The sequence below is a fragment of the Drosophila miranda genome (genome assembly GCF_003369915.1).
Source record: "Drosophila miranda strain MSH22 chromosome Y unlocalized genomic scaffold, D.miranda_PacBio2.1 Contig_Y1_pilon, whole genome shotgun sequence".
In the NCBI taxonomy this organism is placed as follows: Eukaryota; Metazoa; Arthropoda; class Insecta; order Diptera; family Drosophilidae; genus Drosophila; species Drosophila miranda.
In genome coordinates this window covers 50446265-50456506 of record NW_022881603.1, presented here as the reverse complement: position 1 = coordinate 50456506, position 10242 = coordinate 50446265, and the positions used below count along the sequence as shown (strand labels likewise).

General features: G+C 42.8%; 2 protein-coding genes across 2 annotated transcripts; both read left to right on the top strand.

Moving 5' to 3' along the window:
• Positions 1 to 286: 286 nt before the first annotated feature.
• LOC117190552 lies at positions 287 to 1902 on the top strand. The gene is made up of 2 exons (XM_033395613.1): positions 287 to 1599; positions 1670 to 1902. The coding sequence occupies exons 1-2, from the start codon at positions 517 to 519 to the stop codon at positions 1697 to 1699; spliced, it is 1113 nt and encodes a 370-aa protein (XP_033251504.1). The 5' UTR covers positions 287 to 516; the 3' UTR covers positions 1700 to 1902.
• A 4654-nt stretch (positions 1903 to 6556) lies between these two features.
• Positions 6557 to 8111, top strand: LOC117190553. Its single transcript, XM_033395614.1, has 2 exons — positions 6557 to 7808; positions 7879 to 8111. The coding sequence occupies exons 1-2, from the start codon at positions 6726 to 6728 to the stop codon at positions 7906 to 7908; spliced, it is 1113 nt and encodes a 370-aa protein (XP_033251505.1). The 5' UTR covers positions 6557 to 6725; the 3' UTR covers positions 7909 to 8111.
• The last annotated feature ends 2131 nt before the right edge of the window (positions 8112 to 10242 follow it).

The following is a 10242-nucleotide window of genomic DNA, read 5'->3' as shown; positions in this document are numbered from 1 at the left end:
TTCTTTTCGTATTTTAATACAAAATACTATACTATCACTTCAAAATTATTCATATATATTAAGAAATATATATATACTCATATAAAATATACAGACATTGCCGGCTAAGTATATTCCCCATATCATATTGTAGCAAGGTAATAATTAGTGAGGCATTCAACTAGTATTTAAAATAGCATACAGCGCGCATTGGTATTTACCGCACCATCGATACACTCGGTGGGAAATACCAATAGTGAGATATCGGATAAGAAACATCGAGAAGAGAGTGAGTACACTTTGTAAATGGCGATTGTGAGAGACGGACGCGCAGCTAATAAAAAAGAGTTACATTAAATCACCGGGTTTGTGTTTTTATACCTATACAGTTCACTCACGCACCGATATTGGTCACTACAATTCCCGGGTTAGACGGCCTACAATTTCAGAAGTGGGATACGATCAATCGCCGCCAGTGAAAAATAGCGAAAATTTTTATTATCTCGTCCGTCGAAGACGCCATCGCTGAAAAAAAACATGTCGGACTTGGTCGGCACGGAGGAGTTCTCGGCCGCCCAGCTGCGCGAATGGCTGGAGTCCCCCAATCTACCAAAAGGTGGAAGCAAAGCTGCCATGGCAGCGAGACTTAACGAAATACCAGTAGAGCTGCGGGGACAGGGACCACCGGCAGCCGAAACATGCGAGAACGAGAGGGAAGATGAGGCGGCCGCAGATCAAGACTCGACGAAGAGCGAACGCAAAGAGAAGAACGAAAAAGCACCGCAAGCGCCTGGGCACAACAACAACCATGGCGAATATCGAGCAGAGGTTGAAATGTTAAAACTGCAAATCGAGCTGCTGAAGCTGCAGAGCGAGAGGGAGAAGGAAGGGAGAGGAGAGAACACAACACCAGCCGCCAGCAATGACGCTGGCGTCATGTTGCTAAATGCCGCCAAAGACATGTTGCCAACATATCATGGCAACATTTCTGGAAACAACGATGACGTCACAACTTGGATCGCGCAGTTTAAGGCCGTCGCAAAAGTGAACAAAATGAAGGATGAGAAGCTACTAATGCTGCTAATGTCGAAGCTTAAGGACAAAGCATTGGTGTGGCTGCATTCGAGTCCGGAGCACATGTCGCTGCCAATCGATCAATTGTTGAACGTCATGGAAGACACTTTCCATCCCAAGGAAAGCAAACTGTTGCTCCGTCGCAAGTTCGAGTCCCGTTCATGGGCACGTGGCGAGGAGTTCTCGATGTACTTCAACGCCAAAGTGTCGCTGGCATCCCGCATAGTCATTGACGACGAGGAGTTTATTGACGGAGTCATCGAAGGTATCCCAGATGTAGGCCTGCGTAGGCAAGCCCACATGCAGTGCTTTGGCGCTCCATATCAACTACTCAAGGCGTTCGAGAAGATCATGCTGCCAAAGAAGTACGGTTCAACTGAAGGGGCAAACACTGGAGCCTCGCCAACACCCATTCGCTGCTACAACTGCAACTCTTTGGGCCACGTGGCAGGGGAGTGCCGCAAGCCCAAGCGCGAAAGAGGAGCGTGCTACGGATGCGGCAGCATGAGTCACCAGGTGTCACACTGTGACGAAAAGAAGTACAAGGTACATAACGATTATATATACAAATTTAATATATACATTAGCAATTACAATAACAAATGCTTGTCCTTAGATTGCCTCATCGACTCAGGGAGCCCAATAAGTTTTATGAAGTTATCGTGTCTAGAGCACCAGTCGGAAAATAACCTAAATAAAGTGGAAGAGCGCTCACGATTAAGTTCGAACGAAATCAAAGAAGATGATTTAAGTTTATATAAGTTTAACAAAGACAAGAAAAACAGAGAAATTGAATTTATTTTGAATAAAAATGCGGATTACGCTTATGTTGGACTAAATAATAGCAAACTTAACATCTTTGGTAAAATACCCAGTTTTGTAATTATTAACAAAAATCGAATCAACTTTGAATTACTAGTAGTGGCAGACGAGTCGATGGGCTATGAGGCTGTGTTAGGTAGGGATTTTATGAATTTATGCAAATTTAAAATTGTAAGTGACATTTGCAAGGAGAAGGAGAGTGAGACAAAAAACGAGTGTGAAATAAAAAATGAGTGTTTAGAAAAAAATGAGTGTTTAGAAGAAAATGAGTGTTTAGGAGAAAATGAGTGTTTAGGAGAAAATGAGTGTTTAGAAGAAAATGAGTGTTTAGGAGAAAATGAGTGTTTAGAAAAAAATGAGTGGAAAATAGAGAATGAGTGTTTAGGAGAATATGAATGTGAAGTTAAAGATGAGGGTGATAAAGAGAATAAGCATGAAGTAGAAAGTGGAGGCAAGGTAGAAAATGAGTGTTCTGCAATGGTTGAGTGTCTGGAAGACAGCGATACCTGCGAGAGCGTAAAAACCAATTTCAACGAACTACCAAGCCAGTATCCAGACAAAGAAAACGACTGGGAGTTGAAAGTAGGGACAGATTGTAGCCAAGAACTCGCAGGACGACTTAAATACATGTTTAGGACAGCGTATGTAAACGCAGAAAGACCAAACTTACCACAAACCAAGTGGGAAATGAAGTTGAATTTCGAACACGAAAAACCGTTTCATTGCCCACCTAGAAGACTGTCGTATAGCGAAAAAGCCCAAGTACAGAAAATGATAGACGAATACACAGAAAAAGGTTACATCAGAACCAGTGAGTCAGAATACGTTTCGCCTATAGTACTGGTAAAAAAGAATTCGGGAGAGTTGAGACTGTGCGTCGATTATCGCACACTTAATAAAGGTATGATAAAGGACAATTACCCAACACCTCTGATAGACGACCTACTAGATAAACTGTCAGGAAAAAGACTTTTCACCAAGTTAGACCTGAAGAATGGATACTTCCACGTATTTATGCATAAAGATTCAGTTAAATACACATCGTTCACGACCCCCATGGGACAATACGAATGGTTGAGGATGCCGTTCGGGTTACGAAATGCATCGGCGGTGTTTCAAAGATTCACAAACAACATTTTTGCAGATATGGTAAAGGAAGACAAAGTTATAATATACATGGACGATATTATGGTAGCAACAAAAGATAGTGATAGTCACATGGAAATTTTACAAGAAGTGATGAGACGATTGGTAGAGAATAAACTTGAATTAAGGATTGATAAATGCGAATTCTTACAGTCAGAAGTTAAGTACCTGGGCTATTCCATATCGGGTAACGGAATTAAACCAGATACGAAGGGATTACAGGCAGTAAAAGGGTTCCCAGTCCCCACGAAAACGAACGAAGTGCAGAGTTTCTTAGGGTTATGTTCTTACTTTAGACGGTTCGTAAAAGATTTTTCTACGAAAGCTAAGCCCCTTTATGATTTGGTCAAAAAAGACAGGAAGTTTGAATTCGGTATCGTAGAACTAGAATGTTTCGAACAACTCAAAAGTAATTTGTTGGAAGCACCGATCTTGGCACTTTACAATCCCAGAGATCCGACAGAATTACATTGCGATGCAAGTTCGTTAGGTTTCGGGTCAATTCTAATGCAGAAGAAGGGTGATGGCAGAATGCACCCGGTGTTTTATTTCTCCAAGCGGACAACAATTACCGAAGCAAAATACCACAGCTTTGAACTGGAGACACTAGCGATAATTTATGCACTACAACGGTTTAGAGTATACGTGCAAGGCATACCCTTCAAAATAGTGACAGACTGCAACGCGCTAACTATGACTCTAAACAAAAAAGAACTCAATCCACGCATTGCCCGCTGGGCGTTAGAGTTACAAAATTATGACTACAAGTTAGAACACAGGTCAGGGAGTAGAATGCAACACGTAGATGCGCTAAGCAGAGCCGTTCAGATACTCACGGTAGACACAAACACCTTTGAAGAAAATTTAATTATATGCCAAAACAGAGATAACAAACTGATGGAGCTGAGAGAAACGTTACAGAAATCAGAACACAAACATTATGAGATGAGAAACGGAATAATATACAGGAAAAAAGATAACAATACTATCCTATTCTGCGTACCCGAGGAAATGGAAGGCCACGTACTCTATAAGTACCACGATGAACTAGGGCACGTCGGTATAGACAAGATGACCGACGCTATATCGAAAAGCTACTGGATCTCAAACGTAAGGTATAAAGCCAAGCGACACATTGAAAACTGTCTAAAATGCATAGCGTACTCAGCAAAACACGGAAAAGAGGAAGGGTTTTTACACAACATACCAAAAGGGTCAGGACCATTCGAGGTAGTACATATCGACCATTTCGGGCCAGTCGACAAAGGCAGGGCCAACAAACATGTTTTAGTAGTAATAGACGCGTTCACCAAATTCGTAAGACTTTATACGACCAAAACCACTAGCACAAAGGAAGCAGTAATTGCAATGAAAGATTATTTCCGAGCTTACAGTAGACCCAGATGCATTGTGTCAGACAGAGGAAGCTGTTTCACGTCAAAAGAGTTTGAAGAATTCTTAGAACAGAGCAATGTTAAACACGTAAAGATAGCAACAGGGTCGCCACAGGCCAACGGGCAGGTAGAAAGGGTGAACAGAAGTTTGGGACCCATGATTGCAAAGCTTGTTGACCCGGAAAAAGGATTACATTGGGATATGGTAGTGGAAACAGTAGAACACGCGATGAACAACACAATTCAAAGAACAATTAATGAACACCCGAGCAGAATGTTGTTTGGGGTCGTACAAAAAGGAAAGGTTTCAGATTTACTAAAAGATCATCTAGACGAACTAACCGAACAGCGGGCAACAAGGGATATAGAAAAGATTAGAGCAGTAGCAGGCACTCATCAGGAAAAAATACAGTCTTATAACAAACAAGCAACAAATTCAAAGCGAAGGGAGCCACACGTGTACGTAGATAATGATCTAGTTATGGTGAGAAATTTCGACACTCATACAGGGGTGTCTAAAAAGCTTATCCCGAAGTTCAAAGGACCTTATAAGATATCAAAGGTGTTAAAAAATGATAGGTATTTGCTAGAAGATGTAGAGGGGTTTCAACAATCAAGGATCCCGTATAAAGGAGTTTGGGCGGTGGCAAATATGAAGCCGTGGATTGAAAATGGTAATAATGCAAATGTCACAGGGAATCAAAATGAAGAAAATGATTGTAACACGTAAACTTAGAATATTAAGAGTAAACCACACCCAACTGTAATAAATCAACCTATCTAGAAACTAAATTAAATGTAAGGAGTTCAGGAGCACTCCGGTCAGGATGGCCGAATTGTAGCAAGGTAATAATTAGTGAGGCATTCAACTAGTATTTAAAATAGCATACAGCGCGCATTGGTATTTACCGCACCATCGATACACTCGGTGGGAAATACCAATAGTGAGATATCGGATAAGAAACATCGAGAAGAGAGTGAGGGCACTTTGTAAATGGCGATTGTGAGAGACGGACGCGCAGCTAATAAAAAAGAGTTACATTAAATCACCGGGTTTGTGTTTTTATACCTATACAGTTCACTCACGCACCGATATTGGTCACTACAATTCCCGGGTTAGACGGCCTACAATTTCAGAAGTGGGATACGATCAATCGCCGCCAGTGAAAAATAGCGAAAATTTTTATTATCTCGTCCGTCGAAGACGCCATCGCTGAAAAAAAACATGTCGGACTTGGTCGGCACGGAGGAGTTCTCGGCCGCCCAGCTGCGCGAATGGCTGGAGTCCCTCAATCTACCAAAAGGTGGAAGCAAAGCTGCCATGGCAGCGAGACTTAACGAAATACCAGTAGAGCTGCGGGGACAGGGACCACCGGCAGCCGAAACATGCGAGAACGAGAGGGAAGATGAGGCGGCCGCAGATCAAGACTCGACGAAGAGCGAACGCAAAGAGAAGAACGAAAAAGCACCGCAAGCGCCTGGGCACAACAACAACCATGGCGAATATCGAGCAGAGGTTGAAATGTTAAAACTGCAAATCGAGCTGCTGAAGCTGCAGAGCGAGAGGGAGAAGGAAGGGAGAGGAGGGAACACAACACCAGCCGCCAGCAATGACGCTGGCGTCATGTTGCTAAATGCCGCCAAAGACATGTTGCCAACATATCATGGCAACATTTCTGGAAACAACGATGACGTCACAACTTGGATCGCGCAGTTTAAGGCCGTCGCAAAAGTGAACAAAATGAAGGATGAGAAGCTACTAATGCTGCTAATGTCGAAGCTTAAGGACAAAGCATTGGTGTGGCTGCATTCGAGTCCGGAGCACATGTCGCTGCCAATCGATCAATTGTTGAACGTCATGGAAGACACTTTCCATCCCAAGGAAAGCAAACTGTTGCTCCGTCGCAAGTTCGAGTCCCGTTCATGGGCACGTGGCGAGGAGTTCTCGATGTACTTCAACGCCAAAGTGTCGCTGGCATCCCGCATAGTCATTGACGACGAGGAGTTTATTGACGGAGTCATCGAAGGTATCCCAGATGTAGGCCTGCGGAGGCAAGCCCACATGCAGTGCTTTGGCGCTCCATATCAACTACTCAAGGCGTTCGAGAAGATCATGCTGCCAAAGAAGTACGGTTCGGGTTTGTGTTTTTATACCTATACAGTTCACTCACGCACCGATATTGGTCACTACAATTCCCGGGTTAGACGGCCTACAATTTCAGAAGTGGGATACGATCAATCGCCGCCAGTGAAAAATAGCGAAAATTTTTATTATCTCGTCCGTCGAAGACGCCATCGCTGAAAAAAAACATGTCGGACTTGGTCGGCACGGAGGAGTTCTCGGCCGCCCAGCTGCGCGAATGGCTGGAGTCCCTCAATCTACCAAAAGGTGGAAGCAAAGCTGCCGTGGCAGCGAGACTTAACGAAATACCAGTAGAGCTGCGGGGACAGGGACCACCGGCAGCCGAAACATGCGAGAACGAGAGGGAAGATGAGGCGGCCGCAGATCAAGACTCGACGAAGAGCGAACGCAAAGAGAAGAACGAAAAAGCACCGCAAGCGCCTGGGCACAACAACAACCATGGCGAATATCGAGCAGAGGTTGAAATGTTAAAACTGCAAATCGAGCTGCTGAAGCTGCAGAGCGAGAGGGAGAAGGAAGGGAGAGGAGAGAACACAACACCAGCCGCCAGCAATGACGCTGGCGTCATGTTGCTAAATGCCGCCAAAGACATGTTGCCAACATATCATGGCAACATTTCTGGAAACAGCGATGACGTCCCAACTTGGATCGCGCAGTTTAAGGCCGTCGCAAAAGTGAACAAAATGAAGGATGAGAAGCTACTAATGCTGCTAATGTCGAAGCTTAAGGACAAAGCATTGGTGTGGCTGCATTCGAGTCCGGAGCACATGTCGCTGCCAATCGATCAATTGTTGAACGTCATGGAAGACACTTTCCATCCCAAGGAAAGCAAACTGTTGCTCCGTCGCAAGTTCGAGTCCCGTTCATGGGCACGTGGCGAGGAGTTCTCGATGTACTTCAACGCCAAAGTGTCGCTGGCATCCCGCATAGTCATTGACGACGAGGAGTTTATTGACGGAGTCATCGAAGGTATCCCAGATGTAGGCCTGCGTAGGCAAGCCCACATGCAGTGCTTTGGCGCTCCATATCAACTACTCAAGGCGTTCGAGAAGATCATGCTGCCAAAGAAGTACGGTTCAACTGAAGGGGCAAACACTGGAGCCTCGCCAACACCCATTCGCTGCTACAACTGCAACTCTTTGGGCCACGTGGCAGGGGAGTGCCGCAAGCCCAAGCGCGAAAGAGGAGCGTGCTACGGATGCGGCAGCATGAGTCACCAGGTGTCACACTGTGACGAAAAGAAGTACAAGGTACATAACGATTATATATACAAATTTAATATATACATTAGCAATTACAATAACAAATGCTTGTCCTTAGATTGCCTCATCGACTCAGGGAGCCCAATAAGTTTTATGAAGTTATCGTGTCTAGAGCACCAGTCGGAAAATAACCTAAATAAAGTGGAAGAGCGCTCACGATTAAGTTCGAACGAAATCAAAGAAGATGATTTAAGTTTATATAAGTTTAACAAAGACAAGAAAAACAGAGAAATTGAATTTATTTTGAATAAAAATGCGGATTACGCTTATGTTGGACTAAATAATAGCAAACTTAACATCTTTGGTAAAATACCCAGTTTTGTAATTATTAACAAAAATCGAATCAACTTTGAATTACTAGTAGTGGCAGACGAGTCGATGGGCTATGAGGCTGTGTTAGGTAGGGATTTTATGAATTTATGCAAATTTAAAATTGTAAGTGACATTTGCAAGGAGAAGGAGAGTGAGACAAAAAACGAGTGTGAAATAAAAAATGAGTGTTTAGAAAAAAATGAGTGTTTAGAAGAAAATGAGTGAGTAGGAGAAAATGAGTGTTTAGGAGAAAATGAGTGTTTAGAAGAAAATGAGTGTTTAGGAGAAAATGAGTGTTTAGAAAAAAATGAGTGGAAAATAGAGAATGAGTGTTTAGGAGAATATGAATGTGAAGTTAAAGATGAGGGTGATAAAGAGAATAAGCATGAAGTAGAAAGTGGAGGCAAGGTAGAAAATGAGTGTTCTGCAATGGTTGAGTGTCTGGAAGACAGCGATACCTGCGAGAGCGTAAAAACCAATTTCAACGAACTACCAAGCCAGTATCCAGACAAAGAAAACGACTGGGAGTTGAAAGTAGGGACAGATTGTAGCCAAGAACTCGCAGGACGACTTAAATACATGTTTAGGACAGCGTATGTAAACGCAGAAAGACCAAACTTACCACAAACCAAGTGGGAAATGAAGTTGAATTTCGAACACGAAAAACCGTTTCATTGCCCACCTAGAAGACTGTCGTATAGCGAAAAAGCCCAAGTACAGAAAATGATAGACGAATACACAGAAAAAGGTTACATCAGAACCAGTGAGTCAGAATACGTTTCGCCTATAGTACTGGTAAAAAAGAATTCGGGAGAGTTGAGACTGTGCGTCGATTATCGCACACTTAATAAAGGTATGATAAAGGACAATTACCCAACACCTCTGATAGACGACCTACTAGATAAACTGTCAGGGAAAAGACTTTTCACCAAGTTAGACCTGAAGAATGGATACTTCCACGTATTTATGCATAAAGATTCAGTTAAATACACATCGTTCACGACCCCCATGGGACAATACGAATGGTTGAGGATGCCGTTCGGGTTACGAAATGCATCGGCGGTGTTTCAAAGATTCACAAACAACATTTTTGCAGATATGGTAAAGGAAGACAAAGTTATAATATACATGGACGATATTATGGTAGCAACAAAAGATAGTGATAGTCACATGGAAATTTTACAAGAAGTGATGAGACGATTGGTAGAGAATAAACTTGAATTAAGGATTGATAAATGCGAATTCTTACAGTCAGAAGTTAAGTACCTGGGCTATTCCATATCGGGTAACGGAATTAAACCAGATACGAAGGGATTACAGGCAGTAAAAGGGTTCCCAGTCCCCACGAAAACGAACGAAGTGCAGAGTTTCTTAGGGTTATGTTCTTACTTTAGACGGTTCGTAAAAGATTTTTCTACGAAAGCTAAGCCCCTTTATGATTTGGTCAAAAAAGACAGGAAGTTTGAATTCGGTATCGTAGAACTAGAATGTTTCGAACAACTCAAAAGTAATTTGTTGGAAGCACCGATCTTGGCACTGTACAATCCCAGAGATCCGACAGAATTACATTGCGATGCAAGTTCGTTAGGTTTCGGGTCAATTCTAATGCAGAAGAAGGGTGATGGCAGAATGCACCCGGTGTTTTATTTCTCCAAGCGGACAACAATTACCGAAGCAAAATACCACAGCTTTGAACTGGAGACACTAGCGATAATTTATGCACTACAACGGTTTAGAGTATACGTGCAAGGCATACCCTTCAAAATAGTGACAGACTGCAACGCGCTAACTATGACTCTAAACAAAAAAGAACTCAATCCACGCATTGCCCGCTGGGCGTTAGAGTTACAAAATTATGACTACAAGTTAGAACACAGGTCAGGAAGTAGAATGCAACACGTAGATGCGCTAAGCAGAGCCGTTCAGATACTCACGGTAGACACAAACACCTTTGAAGAAAATTTAATTATATGCCAAAACAGAGATAACAAACTGATGGAGCTGAGAGAAACGTTACAGAAATCAGAACACAAACATTATGAGATGAGAAACGGAATAATATACAGGAAAAAAGATAACAATACTATCCTATTCTGCGTACCCGAGGAAA

Coding starts and splice junctions, on each gene's coding strand:
- LOC117190552 (XM_033395613.1), top strand. CDS start 517: ATGTCGGACTTGGTCGGCACGGAGGAGTTCTCGGCCGCCCAGCTGCGC. Junction 1,600..1,669: donor GTGACGAAAAGAAGTACAAG/GTACATAACGAT, acceptor GCTTGTCCTTAG/ATTGCCTCATCGACTCAGGG.
- LOC117190553 (XM_033395614.1), top strand. CDS start 6,726: ATGTCGGACTTGGTCGGCACGGAGGAGTTCTCGGCCGCCCAGCTGCGC. Junction 7,809..7,878: donor GTGACGAAAAGAAGTACAAG/GTACATAACGAT, acceptor GCTTGTCCTTAG/ATTGCCTCATCGACTCAGGG.